The sequence below is a fragment of the Eumetopias jubatus genome, unplaced genomic scaffold (genome assembly GCF_037043125.1).
Source record: "Eumetopias jubatus isolate StellerSeaLion01/CBP00866 unplaced genomic scaffold, mEumJub1_p1.0 scaffold_16, whole genome shotgun sequence".
Classification (NCBI taxonomy): Eukaryota; Metazoa; Chordata; class Mammalia; order Carnivora; family Otariidae; genus Eumetopias; species Eumetopias jubatus.
In genome coordinates, this window is record NW_028274822.1 from 50,181,489 (window position 1) to 50,198,561 (window position 17,073).

General features: G+C 33.9%; 1 protein-coding gene across 5 annotated transcripts in view; it reads left to right on the top strand.

Annotated features, from left to right (window-relative positions):
- Positions 1-17,073, top strand: part of ROCK1 (Rho associated coiled-coil containing protein kinase 1) — a 153,013-nt gene that overhangs the window by 59,331 nt on the left and 76,609 nt on the right. For all 5 annotated transcript variants that reach the window (XM_028092520.2, XM_028092522.2, XM_028092521.2 and 2 more), the window contains exons 3-9: positions 2,620-2,720; positions 3,276-3,413; positions 6,145-6,320; positions 7,110-7,194; positions 8,452-8,596; positions 8,923-9,061; positions 11,033-11,124. In XM_028092520.2, the coding sequence (XP_027948321.1) occupies positions 2,620-2,720; positions 3,276-3,413; positions 6,145-6,320; positions 7,110-7,194; positions 8,452-8,596; positions 8,923-9,061; positions 11,033-11,124 (876 nt within the window). The remainder of the gene's footprint in view (positions 1-2,619; positions 2,721-3,275; positions 3,414-6,144; positions 6,321-7,109; positions 7,195-8,451; positions 8,597-8,922; positions 9,062-11,032; positions 11,125-17,073) is intronic.

Below are 17,073 nucleotides of genomic sequence, written 5' to 3' on the forward strand. Positions count from 1 at the left end.
GTTCTTTTTGTCTGTAAATCATCAGTAAATTTTTGTCAGAAATTGGAACTGAACATTCAATTTATCTTAGTATAAAGTAAGTTGATGTCTTAGCAGTGGTGCTCTTAATTGTGTTTTTTTTTAAGGACTGGTATGGACTAAATTTTGTGTTGTCCCCTTAACCCCCCATTTATATGTTGAAGCCTTAACCCCCAATGACTGTATTTGGAGATTGGGTCAGAAGGAGGCAGTTAAGGTTAAATGAGGTTATAAGGGTGAGGCTCTGATAAGATAGGATCAGTGTCCTTACCTTGTCACACACTAGGAAGAGGTCATGTGAACACACAGAGATAGCCGCTGCCTACAAGCCAAGAAGAGAGGCCTCACAAGAATCAAACATGCTGGTCCCCTGATCTTGGACTTCCAGACTCTAGAGCTGTGAAAAAAAATGAATATTGTTTAAACCACTCAGTCTGTGGTATTTTGTATGGCAGCATGAGCTAAGACAGACCAAGATGAAGGTTTTTAGAGCCACTCCCAACTGTTAACTGAGTTTTCATTAAATACTGATTGACTTTGGAAGTTAGTTTTTTGATAATGTTTCTTAACCTAAAATTAAAATGCAAGACAGCAGTTTAATGCCATACTCAAATGTAATAAAGTCATTCTGACAACTAATGTTGTTTGAATCACATATCAAGCTACTTTATACACTTCCTGTGCTGTTAGAAATTAAAACAGGAAGCAAGATCGTCATTCCCACATAAATTTGCAGCAGATATATTTTCTGGGCTCAAACAACAGACTTTTCAGCCTATTTATGGCTCTCAACCTCATATAACCAGAGCTAGGGATCCTTTCTCAACCTCACAGGCTATTATTATATAACACATCCTGGTTCAGGACTTTCTTAACTCTCATCTGGAATATTACAGTACTCTTAAAATTCTCCCCACCCCCAGTCTTGTCCTTATTGAGTTCATCTTTTTACATATTTCCCAGAGTGGTTTAGCTGAAATGTAAATTTGACCGTGTTGTTTATCTGCCTATTTCTTTTCATGGTGTTTCTCAGTTCCCAGCAGATCCCACAGGACTCTCAGGGGCTGCTTTATGGAAGAGTATAAAGTAGATGAAACTCCAGCCCCTCTCTGATATCCTGACCACGGCACCGCTACCCTCCTGAAGCAGAGCACTTTCTTTTCTATAAAATTGAGTTGCTTTAAATTTTATTGTGAGAAAATATTTTTTATGATTAAATAATAGTTTTATAAATACTTGCCTACATGTAAAGTTCAAGCTCCTTTACCAGTTTGGGACTCTCCAGTGTCTCCTTTGAACCCTTACCACAAACTTGATACTTGAGCAGCAGAGCTGCTTATATGTAGTTCCTCTGTGCCTTTGCTTATATTGCCCATCTGCCTATAGTATTCTCTTTTCTTCTCCCCACCTGGCTAACTGCTGTGCTCCATTTTAGACTTGTTTTAGGTGTTACCATTTTCAGAAAGCCTTTTCTAGCCACCTCCTTCCCAGGCAGGTTTGGGTTAGGCGTCTTCCTTAGTTTTCTACAAACTCTGCTTATCCTCCTCATAGCTTTTTCTTTTCTTTTCCCTTTTTTTTTTGTACTTTTTTTCATTGTTTGTTTCTGTTTCATTTGCTAGAGTTTGAACTCCTTAAGAGGAGGAACTGTGTTTTAAAGTTATCTTTATATATCTACAGTGATTCTATAGAGACTGCATGGTAGACACAAATAATTGTGCAGTATATTGATTATTGTCTGTATCTTTCTGATGCATCTTGCAATTGATATGTAACCTAAAATTAAGTGTACTTATGTTATCCTTGTGTAAAAATTTGCTTTCTTTTGCATGTGTTTATTGGTCATAATATACATAAACACTTGAGTTTAAATGTGCTTTTAAAAAGAAAGACAAGAATGTAATCAGTTTTTATTAGGACCTAGAACTTAAGTTTAATAGCTGTTCTTTATTTTGTACACTCTGAAATGTGAAGCTTTTCCATGTAATCTCATGCCAGTGTTGACCCATGTGGATTAAAATAGCCCTATTTTAATCTATGACCAAATTAGGAATTAGAATATCTATCCAGTGGGGATTTGTAAATTATTGTAGTTCGTAGCGTGACAGGTTTATATAAATAATTGCAGTGATTCCCACTGTGTTTTAAGTTAAAATCTAGGTTCAAATAGAGAAACATATTGATATAAGTATATGATTTTTTTCAACATTGGATATCTTCAATTATTTATATCTTCTTGGGGGATTATCAAAACTGACTTGATAAAAAGAAAATTTTATTTCACTAATCTAAAACATATACCTGTGATCCTTCAATTCACATTTGCTCTGTACTTAACTGATTGTCTTCCATGTGTATTAGTAGTATATTTTCTGAAATATCCAGTTAAATTTTAATGAAAATATTTTAATAGCTAGAGTGAAGTCATTCCAGAATTTATTTAAAACAATTCTTAATACATTGAACATTTCTCCTTTATAAGTGTTTACTGTGAAGTAATGCTTAATACTTTTTTTTTGTTTTTCAAGGACTTGAATGTAAAATAAACAGTGTTAGTTGTAATGCTTCAATGATTTAAAATCACAAACTCTTCTTTTCATACAGATAAAGACACAATAAATAAAATTAGAGATTTACGAATGAAAGCTGAAGATTATGAAGTAGTGAAGGTGATTGGTAGAGGTGCATTTGGAGAAGTTCAATTGGTAGGTTATTTTAATGAGATTAAAAACAATAAAATTAAAAATCCATTTGCGTGTTTAACATACATTATTTGGGATGATATTGTTTTTATAAAATTGTTGCTTTTAATTGCTCTAGATAGTCTTGCCAAAGGATGTGAAAGCCTAGAGTCACATTCAGCAGTAGTATGAAATATTTTCCCCAGGCATCCATCGATAGAGAAGAGGTTTCAAGTGTCAGAAGAGAAATCTTTTTTTTGTAATATTAGACTTCTAAAATGTTATGGAATCCTAAGTTTTATAAATAGAAAGCAGCATGCATAACAGGGTGGAGAAAGGGGAGTGTGCTATTATATAGGAGTAAAGATTCTTTTCTAACATTACTTGCCTTCTGGTAATTGAAGCCTTGACATTATCTAATTGGGATAAATCAGATGGAAGAGATGGAAAAAAAGTAGCTAGAACAGTGATGTTATGTTATTTAACAAGGCGTTAAAATCATTTGGTAAATTGTTCTGGTGAATGCTGAGCTTTAAATGTCAACAAAAGATTCATTATTTTCTGTTTTCAATTTTAAAGGTAAGGCATAAATCCACTAGGAAGGTATATGCTATGAAGCTTCTCAGTAAATTTGAAATGATTAAGAGATCCGATTCTGCTTTTTTCTGGGAAGAAAGGGACATCATGGCTTTTGCTAACAGCCCTTGGGTCGTCCAGGTATGATTTTGCTACTGTTTCATTATTGCTGTAGTAGTTTGTAACTAAACATATTGGAGAAGCTTAGTTTGTTTTTTTAGAACAGTAATAGAGAATTTATTGGCAATTACAAAATTGTCTAATGTATTGTTACTTTTTTAAATAATAAAATTTAATTTTATTGAATTGTCTCTAGGAGGAAAGTAAGGCCAAAGCAAAATAATTATGTGTCTGTAGACTTTAAATATTAGAAAATTTAAATAATCTGGGGCGCCTGGGTGGCTCAGTCATTAAGTGTCTGCCTTCGGCCTATGTTATGATCCCAGGGTCCTGGGATCGAGCCCCACATCGGGCTCCCTTCTCCACGGGAAGTCTGCTTCTCCCTCTCCCACTCCCCCCGGTTGTGTTCCCTCTCTCGCTGTGTCTCCCTCTGTCAAATAAATAAGTAAAATCTAAAAGAAAAAAAAAAAAAGAAAAAATTTAAATACTCTGATTTGGGGGAAGTCATATATTATTATCTTCTATGTACATACTTTTATTTAATATTGAAATTCAAGTTTTTTCCCCAAATATGAGATCCTCTTACTCTATTTATTTAACCATCTGTTCATCTATTTGTCTCTCTCATTTTGTGGAGAGGAAGGAATGGAAAAATTAAGGAAGAGGTGAGTTAAGGTAGGCCTTCAAATAATATTGTGTTGGCTCTAGGTTTTTCAGTGGGAAGAAAAATACACTAGAAGTTTGTAGTTGTAAGTTCTAGTCTTAACTGTCAAAAACCTATTGGTGAAGCTGTGGCCAAGTTATTTACATCTCTGGGCCTCAGTTTCCATGCTGAAAAATGGGGAAATTGGCTTTGATTGGTTATTTTCACCTGTGGAGAATACCTCAAGTGAAGTCATGGGGACAAGCAAGAATTTGAGGAGGTTATAATTCTGGGTTTTCTATTTCTGCCTCAACTAGAGTAGCTCCATATTTTATGTGTCTTACGTATTGGGGTTATGTAAGAATGCATATGGGGGGAAGTAAATCTTCTGGTTTAAAAAAAAACTGTGTTGACTAGACCATTTCTAAATTCTTAACATGAATCTTATGACTTATTAATTTACAATATATAATGAAGAGTATCCTAAATAAGCACACTAGTAATTGGAATAAAAAGGATGTGGAAAATGTTTGAGTGTTACGGATGATTTTTTATACTTGAAATGTCTGCTCTGTTTTTATCAGCTGTGTGGAGCAGGGATTTGTGGGCTTGGTATTATTGACACTTGGGGCCAGGTAGTCCTTTGTTTTTGGGGCTGTCCTGTGCATTATCAGATTTTCAGCAGCGTCCCTGGCTTCTACCCAGTTGATGCCACTAGCAGCTCTCCACAGCCTGCATACCATTTGTAACAACCAAAATTGTGTTTAGACATTGTTGAATGTTTACCTGGTAGTAGTGGGAGGGGTGTAGGTGGTCAGGGGACAATTATTTCCTCTGGGTGAGAACCAGTGATACAGAAAATCTTCAGTGTTCTGTAGATAGTTAAAAGGCATAGGACATAATTTTTAAATTTACAACTTAGTACTTGAAGCTTTGCTTTTCTTGATACATTGTCTATAAATATGGTAAACTACCACCAAATCAACGTTGTTTCTTTAATTGTGGTGCCCAAATGATAAATTATATACTTTAATCTGGGCTAGCCATGAGATGCCACTTAGTTTCTTATCTGTCCCTAAAATATCTTTTTAAAATAACTAAATCTGTAATTAAAGTCATTAAAAACTGTTGAAAAAATGAAACAAAAAGATTTTAAGACAAATGACTGTGTAAATAAGGTATCATTTTTTCTAGGGCTTTATTTTAGTTTGATTCTGATCTCATGTTACTTAAATGTTTTTTTGTAAATTTGCTTTTTTTTTTAAGCTTCAACCCAGGTCACATAATAAATACATCTGTGCCTGCTGTTCTCGCCAGTTTTCTATCAATGGATTTCACTCTTCCTGCTTCACTCTAGCTGTTGCCCTCTTCCTGTTAGTTGTTACTGCTCCTCCTCCCATTGACTGCTATTACTTACCGAGCATCTGTTGTGCCAGGTGCTTTCTACATTCACTAATCCTTTCAACAACTCTGAAAGGCAGTTAACCCCTATTGGTATATCTCCAATTATAGATTAATTTATGCTTCTGTTGATTAGACATTTTTAAGCATTTGCAAACTGCCACTACTAGGTCCAGACTCTGACCTAGCAGCAGGTATAAAAGTCAAACAAGGTATAGTCCCTTACATTTTTCTGGAAGGGATTATGGTGACAGGGACTTAGGGAGGTTAAATAAATTGCCCAATCACACGGCTAATGGACAGCTGAGCCTGTAGTTCAGTTTTTCAAACTTCTTGAGAATTGTGGTATTGATATAAATTTAACAGTAGACCTCACAAGAGCACACATATCAGAGTCATAATATTTCTTTGCTTGGGAGACTTGTATATTCTTTATTGGAACTACTGTAATTTTTAAAAATTCTCACTGTAAAAAATTGAACTAGTGTAGCAATGTATAGAGAAGAAAGTTTCCATCTAACTCAGAAATAACCACAGTTCCTTTGCATATTTAGGGGCCTTTGTGATATTTATGTTTGTGTGTTTTGTTAAGAGTGCTATAGTAACTACAATTTGATTATTTTAATTAAATCTTACATTAGTATTTTTGTCATTTTTTAAATGAAACCATTTTGCTTAATCTTAATGATTTTTTTTGTATTTGTATAGCTTTTTTATGCATTCCAAGATGATCGTTATCTCTACATGGTGATGGAGTACATGCCTGGTGGAGATCTTGTAAACTTAATGAGCAACTATGATGTGCCTGAAAAATGGGCACGATTCTATACCGCAGAAGTAGTTCTTGCATTGGATGCAATCCATTCCATGGGTTTCATTCATAGGTAAAGATAAAAATGCTTTAAATTTTTTCATCTGTTGAAGGGGGAAGCTGAAAAGTACTTAAACTTTATTTGATTGGCATTTCCTACTCAAAATCCACCTATTCTCCTTCATGTGAGATAAGTGGTATTTCAGAATTTAAGACTTTGAAATTCATAGTTTTATTATGTCAGTTTAATGTTGATGTAAATGGTCCCTTAATCTGGTTATATACTTTTATTTGGTGTTCTGAACAATAAAAATTATAAGCTGTTTTCTGAGGTATGTCCTAGGGTTAAACACTTTTAATTTTTTTATATACAAATCAGTTTGCTTTTAATAATGAATAGATCATATTTATTTGCTAGAAGAACAATTTCATTTGTTTTACGAACATTACTTGAATCCAGTGCAGTTGCTATGCTCATTAAGTGCCAGGGATACAAAAATGAAAGCGATTTAGACCCTGCCCTGGGGTTATTTATGTACTTCAGTTGAAAAGTTTGTTTCAGTTATGTTTTTTGTGTATTATGTTTTTTATGGTTATTCTCTCTCAAATGGTTTGCTTTCCCCCTTGGAAGAATCAAACTCTTTTTAAAAGAAAATGGAATATTAAATGTCTTTCTCTGAGGCCTTGACGTATAAAGGAGTTTCCCTGCTGAAGTTCAGTTTATAGATGTGGATAGAGAGAGCACATATGGATCAAAAATGGCCTTATCTACAATGAGTGAGGATATAAGGCCTAAAATAACTGCCTCATAGAATTTTTATCAGTGTCTGGTTTTAGAAATACTCTTTTTTTTCTCCCTCAGAGATGTGAAACCTGATAACATGCTGCTGGATAAATCTGGACATTTGAAGTTAGCAGATTTTGGTACTTGTATGAAGATGAATAAGGTTAAATAATATTGCTAATTCAAGATAGCTGCTTTTTAGAAAATGCTTTAAGAATGTACTAACCATAGCTAGTCTTGTAACAGAATTGATTATGACCTGTCTTATTTGTTGAAATAGATGCCATGATTTCAATGTTGATTAGTAACTTGTAAGTGATTTATATTTTCCTCTCTACCTAAGGTAAGTGTTGATTGCCCCATTTATTAAATCCTTTATAGCAACTATGTAATATACAGTACTATTAGTAACTAGAAATTGAACTAGTCACTAAATGCTAAGACCAGTATTAAAATTAGACTTTCATAAAAACTGGATTTCAGTGATGTGTGTATTTTTTAGTGTTTTACTTAGCTTTCTGTTAAAATGTAGAAGATCTTACTGCTTATTTTGGGAGTCAATCTTTAAAGAAACTATCTGTCCTCATTATTTATAAAATAAGTAACATATTTATAGCTGAAGTGGCAAGTATGCTAATTTGTTTCAGTTGAAACAGTTTATATTCTTGGAAACTTATCACAGAACAATAGCCAAAAAGTTGTATTTATTATTTTAAAAGGAAAATTATTGCTTAGAAGGAAACATTATATGAAAATGTTTATGTGAACATTTAATTATAATTCTATTGCATTAATACCATCTAAAATTAGTAATAGGTATGTATAGCTTTTGCATTTAGATTTAGGGATTTTTTTTTGGAGAGTTAAAATGCATATTAAATAGATATTCAGTATGCTCAGTACTATTACGCCCTTTTCCATTACACATAGTTCCCCATTTTATATTTGTACAGTTAATTCTTGTATGTTTTCTTTACAGTTTCAAGCATGGTTAGATTGAATGGCTATTTTAGTTAAAAAAATTAAATCAGCATTTATATATTAATGCTATCAAATGGTTCATCCTCTCAGTCCCTCAATCTGTTTGAATTGGCTTAAATACTTGTTTTCTCCAGTTATGATGAGGTCATTATATTGGCACAACTGGTTGGCAGTGTGTCTTTCTAATGAGTAATATTACAAAGTAAAAGTCACTGATGTATCCACACACACAAGCACACACATTTCAGGTATATTGGGTATATAATATATATATGTGATTAGACTGTGTTCATTTTTGTCGAGTTTGCATTAGGTTTTGATATATTTTATAGCCCAAAGACTGAGAGGTCTGCAGGTTTTGTTGGAAAATCCTTTTAAATCATTCAGAATTTATATTTGTATTCTAATTAAAAAGTTGACCTGCCACTCTTTTTTTTAGGAAGGTATGGTACGATGTGATACAGCAGTTGGAACACCTGATTACATTTCCCCTGAAGTATTAAAATCTCAAGGTGGTGATGGCTATTATGGACGTGAATGTGACTGGTGGTCAGTTGGGGTATTTTTATATGAAATGCTTGTAGGTGAGTAAAGGAGAATTTTGTATACCTCTAACATAGTTGTTCATCCTAAAACTTAGCCATTGGCTTCTTCCAATAAGGTATTTATTGCATTAAGCAAAGTTAATTTTGTTTGTAGAAAACAAACCGATCCAAACCTACTTTGTGTGTTTTTAAAAGTTATTTAGAAGCCTAAAGCAACTTTGTGATGTGTTATTTTTTTATATGTTAAGTATATGTCTTTAATGCATATGTAGTAATCTTTAAACATGTAACATTGACTCTTTTCCTTTGAAACTGATTTTTTTAATGTATCTTATTTGCTTTTGTTTGTCCTATCAATTTTTTAGGTGATACACCTTTTTATGCAGATTCTCTGGTTGGAACTTACAGTAAGATTATGAACCATAAAAATTCACTTACTTTTCCTGATGATAATGATATATCAAAAGAAGCAAAAAATCTTATTTGTGCCTTCCTTACTGACAGGTAAATAATCTTAACATTGAACTTTAATTTATTCTAAGGAAATACTCATTTTGCTGCTTAGTATTTGAGGTCTGTATCTCAGCTTCCAAATTTTAACTGTTGGGATAAAAATATTACCATTCCCCAAATCATTAATGTCAGTGAAATATAATATTTTGTGGTATTCTGGATGACTTTCTGGATCTCAAACTACTTGCCTTACCTAAGAAATTGGGGTAAATTCTTTTCTGATGGCTAGACCAGATGATTTTTTAAATTTCATTGTTGAATTTTTAACTTGGTTAAGTATAAAAATTATATTTTCTTGAGTCTGAAGGTTTTTTTTTTTTTAAATGTAACATCTCTGAAATTAGAGTGCATCTTACAATGCCACGTATTAATTGGGAACATTTTTTTCCTAGTGATGGAAAAATGATGCATCTTCTAATCGATGCCATTTAAGATAATTCAGTATTGTGTAATTGAAATTTGCTAAGAGTAGAATTTAAATGTTCTCACCAAAAAGAAAGGTGAATAAGTGAAGTGATAGATGTGTTAATTCCCAATGGGAGAATCCTTTCACGATGTGTACATATATCAAAACATCACTTTTTTACATCTTACATATCTCAAGATTTTGTCAATTATACCTCACTAGAGCTGGAAAAAAGATGTAATTATATACGAATTATATTTTGTTGAAATTAAGTAAATAGTGCAAAGCTATATCCTGCCTCCTTCCCTCTGGAAATGGTCATTGGTATGATGTCTTTCAGATTCAGTAAGCATTTTTATAAATGTATATGCATGTATATGTTTTAGAAACAAAAATGGTATATTATGTGTACCCTTATGGTTTACTTTTTAAATTTAAACATGAACCACATGACTTAACTAAGATTATGTTTAATATTTATGTTTGTATGTTGTCAATTTAAATATTAGATATATTTCAGTTTCAGATTCACTTTAATTAATATAAATTTGCCATCCTTCATATGTCCTTTAGAGCCTGAAATGTAGTCTTTCATATTTTTACATTTTAATATGTGCTTTATAAATATAAGTACTGTGCTGTGTGTTAGGTGTTAGGGATATAGAAATGAAAAAGATACACAGCCAGTGTTCTCCACTAACCACATAGTCCTTTCAGGGAAACAGACAAGTGAATGAGATGTTTATTGTACAGAGAGATAAGTACTCCTGAGTTAAGTACTGTCTGTCTGCCATAGAACTATGGAGAGTTCCCTGATCCAGTCTGGGAGAGTCAATGAAAGCTTCTTCAAGAAGGTGTCACATTATATCAAAAGCAATTTATCTTTTAACTCATGAAAAAATTTGGAATTCAGGGTGTTCTTGTTGTTTATAAGCACTAAAGTAGAAAACAGAAGTTGCTAAGTTCCCCTTTCCAAATCCACTAAAGGCACATTTTAAACATTTTATCTCTATGCTTGCCTAAGAGGCCAGGAATCCCATTAAAACTCTCAGTTTTGTAGTAATGTCAAGAATTAGTTGTCATTGGTTTCTGATAGGTCGGAAATATTTATAATAGTGTGTAAAGGAGAGATTTTAAATTTAGGATGTCTTTCTGAGTTTTTGTTAGCATTTGGTGTGAAGTAAAGTTGATTGCAAAAAATGTATAGCTACCACAGTGTTTAAGAGCTGTCAAGAAAATTCATTGTGTTTTATTCATTATGCTAATGAAACAAAGGGAGTGATTTATTAGGATTTTCATTGTTGATAGAAAAGTCATGGAGTATCAACAAGTCTGTTTTTCATATATATTTTTCTAAAAAGTCTTCAATATTCTATCTTCAACTTATTTTTTATTTAAGTTGAAAATTATACTGAAAACCAATAAAATTTCAAGGTGACATAGAACTATTTTTATCATTATGCACAGATTTAGCATTATGCCCACAAATATATCTGGACAGGTTATAATAATAATATCTTAAGTGATTCATAACTTTTTTCTTTCCCTCTATTCAGAGAGGTGAGATTAGGGCGAAATGGTGTAGAAGAAATCAAACGACATCTCTTCTTCAAAAATGATCAGTGGGCTTGGGAAACACTCAGAGACAGTAAGTTATTTTTTCTTGTTCATTACAGTGGATATTTGAAAGTAGTTGTAGTAAATACAGTCTTTTGAAACTGCCTTGCTAATATATGTGTATATTTGATGAAAACCTAAAGTACACAGATGTGGTTATGGATATTATCCTACTCTAATTAAAGAGAGAATATTTCATAATATTGGGAAAGCTGTACTGCTACTTCTCTGGTATCTCATTTGAGAGACCAAATGAACTACCATATACATGAGATGGAATTGGGCTCAGCAGTCATAATTTGATATTTGATCTTTGTTGAATTGCCTTTTGTCTTATATTTTGATATCTCAATGTGAAGAAAGTCAATAAATAAAGGGTAATTAAAGGGCGCCTGGGTGGCTCAGTCAATTAAGCGGCTGCCTTAGGCTCAGATCATGATCCCAGAGTCTTGGGATCAAACCCAGCGTTGGGCTCCCTGCTCAGCGGGAAGCCTGCTTCTCCCTCTGCCTGCCACTTCCCCTGCTTGTGCTCTCTCTCTCTGTCAAATAAATAAATAAAAAATATTAAAAAAAGGGTAAAATATGTTTCCTGTGAAGAGACAAATTATTATCTTATTTTTACTAAAGAAAATATAAAACATAACGTTCTATTATTGATAAATACCAGAATTTAATTATGAAAATACAGGAAATTACGGTATACTTGATTCCATCAGACTTGCAGTTTGCAATTCAGACATGAAGATATGTAGTATGCAAGAAGTTATTTTCAGTCAGTTTAGAACATTTCCCTATTTCAAAAAACAGTTAAAATAATGAGATGATTCACAGAAAACCTTGTTCAACATAGCTGAAACAAAATTATAATGGTACCGAATGTGCCCAACATCTTTGTGGATTTGGAAGGCCAAGAATTCATCTTTCTCCTGTTGCAGTCTCAGGATTTTTTTTCTGTTTTCACAGAAAGGTATACCAGTTCCTAACTTCCTGCTGTAGCAATACCAGTAAACCTTAATAATGGAAATGAATTCAGCTGTGTGGTGTTAGAAACAGTTACAAATTAAGTAGGTAGTATTTGTCTTAAGGACTGCTTATCTAGTTGAGACTGTGCAGGAACGTTCAGGGAAAGAATCTTGTTAATTTTAAAGAAACAGATCGTAGTTTTCCCAATATTAGGGAAGTATCTTAGTTACCAAATATTTTTAAAGAAACAGGTATACTGCCTTCAGGTACAGCACATATACTGTGTACAAGCTATACAATTGAGAAGGGAGAAGGGGAAATAAATTCTTGGGGAAATTAAGAAATTATACTACTACAAAGAATGACATTGAATGACCTGCTATCTGGGAAAAGCTATAGGAGTGGCTTGACCTGGAGAGAATTTATTAGCAGTTATACACTGGGAAATAGAGAACTTCCCTATAAGTAAATGTGACATGATTGTTGTCTTCCCACTCCATGAGAAACTGTTGCAAAGACAGAGATGAGTAGAGTGAGATGATGAATGGTTGCACTGAAAAACTTTGTGGGTTTTTTTTTTCAAGCTGTGCTCTTAGAAGTTGAAGAAAGCTGAAAACGTATAAGTATGAATATAATCTGAAGCAAATTTGAAAGTCTACTGAAGAAAATACAAAGTATCTTTTGTATTGGTTTAAAGTCTTTCTCAAAGTGAAGCAATGTATAAATAACTATAGAATAACCACAGAGTAAATTACTCTAAAAAATAGGGAAGACGTATTTCCTTTTGTGTATTGAAAAACTAATATTAATTAGGAGCGGAGGTAACCTAGTTGTTGGTATTTTAGGGGTGGGAAGTGAATACTGAACACCCGCTGTATATGCTGAGCGCCATTCTAGTTCAGGCACTAGGAAAACATCAGTGATTGAACCAATAAAAGTTCTTTACCTTGTGGAGCTCATAGTCCAGTGGAATTGGGGAGTCCAAATCAATGGCATTTTATGATATTGTTATACCTCTTTAACTTTTACTTTAACTTTTTATTAATTTAAAAATGGGTAAAGTGAATTACTTTATTGTTTTAAATCAAACTTTTAAAGGATTTCTAGGGATGCCTGGGTGGCTCAGTCGGCTAAGCATTTGCCTTCAACTCAGGTCATGATCCCAGGGTCCTGGGATTGAGTTCTGCATTGGGCTCCTTGCTCAGCAGGGAGCCTGCTTCTCCCTCTGCCTGCTCTGCCTGCCACTCCCCCTGCTTGTGCTCTCTCTCTCTCTCTCTCTCTGACAAATAAATAAATAAAATCTTTAAAAAAAGAATTTCTATGGGGCGCCTGGGTGGCTCAGTTGTTAAGTGGCTGCCTTCGGCTTAGGTCATGATCCCAGGGTCCTGGGATTGAGCCCCACATCTGGCTCCCTGCTCAGCAAGAAGCCTGCTTCTCCCTCTCCCACTCCCCTTGCTTGTGTTCCCTCTCTTGCTGTGTCTCTCTCTGTCAAATAAATAAATAAAATCTTAAAAAAAAGAATTTCTATGAGGTAATTTTATTAGTATTATTGATATTTATCTTTTTAAAATCTGTATTATCTATGATGTTGCTGTAGTGTACTTAGATTTAACATACTTATAAACATTTTTATATCTTTTCCTAATCCTAATAGCTCCTATTTTGTGGTTATTATTAAAAAAAGAAGAAAGAAAGAAAAAAATTGAAGTCTGTGGAACGTATTGTTCTCTTCTTCCCCTTTCCTCTTCCTACCCTTTCTTCACTTCCCACCCCTAAAATACCAAGAATACTTTTATTGTGAACTGACCTCTCTGACCTGCTAAGCTTTTAAGAATTATATAACAGTTATAATTCTTTTTAAATTTTTTTGACTCTCCCAATTTTCTTTGGCAGAATTGTTTACCTTTTCCAAATAGTAGTTCTTTTGGTATTTTACCACTTACATGTCTGTAAGTTACAATGCCAGTTAATCTTCACCATCTGTTCCTTGGTGGTGTGGGAGCAGTGTACAAAATAGCTTGATTTTTGCAGAATTTCCATGAGCTTCCTGATCTTATTCACTCTTAATTTAGAGGCACAGAGTATTAAGATTGTAAAATTACTTTTTTACTCATTTGAAATAGAGTTGAAGAAATGACAGGCATGAGATTAAAGAAAGAAGATGGAATGAAAAGACCTAAATAACCTGCTATAGGTCACATTGCTAGCAAATGACAGTGTCAGGATTCAAATCTGTCTGACTCTAAAGCCTTAGATCTTCTGGAATACCATGTGCCATTTAAGTAATAGCATTCAGAATTATACAAAGTAGAAATGTAGTGAATCAACGTTCTTGGCAGTTAAATTTTGGGGAAAATAAAATGGTAACATTTGTTACATGTAACAGATACATTATTAATAATACTATGTTAAATATAATAATGTAATTTGCAAAACACTTTGCCATTCATGATCTCATTTGAGATAAGATATTGCCATTACCTAATCCTCCTATAGCTGGTGGGAAAAGACACAAGATGATAACAGGAGTAACTGTCAGCTCATGTGGTAAGTTTTCCATTTATTTAAAAACAAACAAAATGCGTTGTTTGTAAGCGCATATATGCTATTCCAGGTTCTGTGGATTAATTAAGTCTTGTGTCCTCTCTTTTAGAGTTGTACATTCTCATGGGAGAAATTACCAGTGTAGGCTTCATAGATAAAGAATTGAGGGTCTAGCAAGTTTCAGGGTCATAAGAGTTTAGACTTTCCCAGTATTATGTTGGGGTCATGTTTTAAAAACAAACTTTAAGAAAAATTATCTTTTTGTTTTGGTAAAGTATATATAATATAAAATTTACCATTTTAACCATTTTTAACTGTATAGCTCAGTGGCCTTAAGCACCTTCACACTGTTGTGCAGCCATTACTACCATCCATTCTTATCATCCCAAACTAAATTTGTTCACACATTAAACAAATAACTCTCCGTTCTCCTTTAACCCCAGACCCCAGTAGCTACTATTCTACTTTTTGTCTCTATGAATTTGTTCTGGTTACCTCATTAAGTGTAATCATACAATATTTATCTTTTTGAGGTTGATGTATTTCACTTAGCTTGTCTCTAAGGTTCATCCATATTATAGGATGTATCAGAAATTTGTTCCATTTTAAGGCTGAATAATATTTCACTGTGCATATATACCACATTTTTCAAAAATCTGTTCACATATTGACAGACACTTGGAATGCTTGTACCTTTTAGCTATTGTGAATAATTCTTTTCTGATCACTGGTGTGCAAATAAATGTTGAGTCATTGCTTTCCACTGTTTTGAGTGAATTTTTGTATATGGTGTTAGGTAGAGTCTACATTCTTTTGCATGTGGATATCCAGTTTTCCTACTATCATTTGTTGAAAAAAACTCCTTTTTCATTAAGTGGTTTTGCACCTTTTCAAGTCATTTGACCACATATGTGAGGCTTTATTTCTGGGCTCTCTCTGATAAACCATTGAGCTGTCTTTATGCAAGTACTACACTGTTTTGATTGCAATAAATTTGTAGTAGCCTTTGAAATCAGAAAGTGTGAATCTTTCAGCTTTCTGCTTTTCTGAGATTGTTTTGGCTATTTGGGATCACTTGAGATTTCTGTATGAATTTTAAAGTGGGTTTTTCCATGTGTGTGATAAAGGACATTGGGGTCTTGGTAATGATTGCATTGACTATGTTTCTAATGAGAATGCCTTTTGTTTTATATATGTGCCTCATTGCTCTGACTGGAATTTGTAATACCGTGTTGAATAGCAGTTGTGAGATGGAGTCCTTGTCTTGTTCTTGATTGTAGCCGGAAAGCTTTCAGTCTTTCACTAGTTGAGTATGACATTGGCTGTGGGTTTTTTATTATGCCTTTTAGCATGTTGAGGACGTTCTCTCTTCCTTGTGACTGAGTATTTTTTATCATGAAAGGGTATTGAATTTTGTCAAATACTTTTCTGTGTTAATAGGAATGATCACATGGATTTTCCTCCTAATTCTGGTAATATATATTACACTAATTGACTTTCATATGGTGACCCACACTGGAACAAATCCCACTTGATCATAGCATGTAATCATTTTAATATACTACTACATTCAACTTGCTAGTATTTTCTTGAAGATTTTTACATCTGGAGGTATTGGGGGTGTGTGTGTGTGTGTGTGTGTGTGTGTGTGTGTGTGTGTGTGTGTGTGTGTGTGGTGTCTTGATCTGGCTTTGGTGTCTGAATAATTCTGGCCTCATGGAATGATTTTGTGTTCCTTCTATTTATTGGAAGAGTTTGAGAAGGATTGGCATTAAACCTTCTTCATATGTTTGGTAGAGTTCAGCTGTGAAACAATCTTGTCTTGGATTTTTTTTTTCTTTGTTGGGACATTTTGGATTATTGATTAAATCTCTTGTACGTCTCTTCAGATTCTCTTTTTCAAATAAGTTTTGTTAGTTTGTGTGTTTCTAGGAACTTACCATTTAATCTAGGTTATCTAATATGTTGATGTATAATTGCTTGTAGTTTTTTCCTTTTAAAGATTTATTTTTTTATTTTAGAGAGGAGAGAATGCAGGCAGGGGAGAGACACAGGGGGAGAGGGAGAGAGAGAATCTCCAGCAGACCCCACCCCCCACTTGAGCATGGAGCCTGATGCAGGGCTTGTTCCCACAACCCCAAGATCACGACCCCAGCCAAAGTCAAGAGTTGGACACTCAACTGACTGAGCCACTGAGGAGCCCCTGTAGTTTTTCCTTTTATTGTTTTTATTTGTAGAAAGTCAGTAGTTGGGTGCCTGGGTGGCTCAGTTGGTTAAGTGACTGCCTTTGGCTCAGGTCATGATCCTGGAGTCCCGGGATCGAGTCCCGCATCAGGCTCCCTGCTCAGCAGGGAGTCTGCTTCTCCCTCTGACCTTCTTCCTTCTCATGCTCTCTCTCTACCATTCTCTCTCTCTCTCAATAAATAAATAAAAAAATTTTAAAAAAGAAAAAAAAAGTCGGTAGTTATATCCC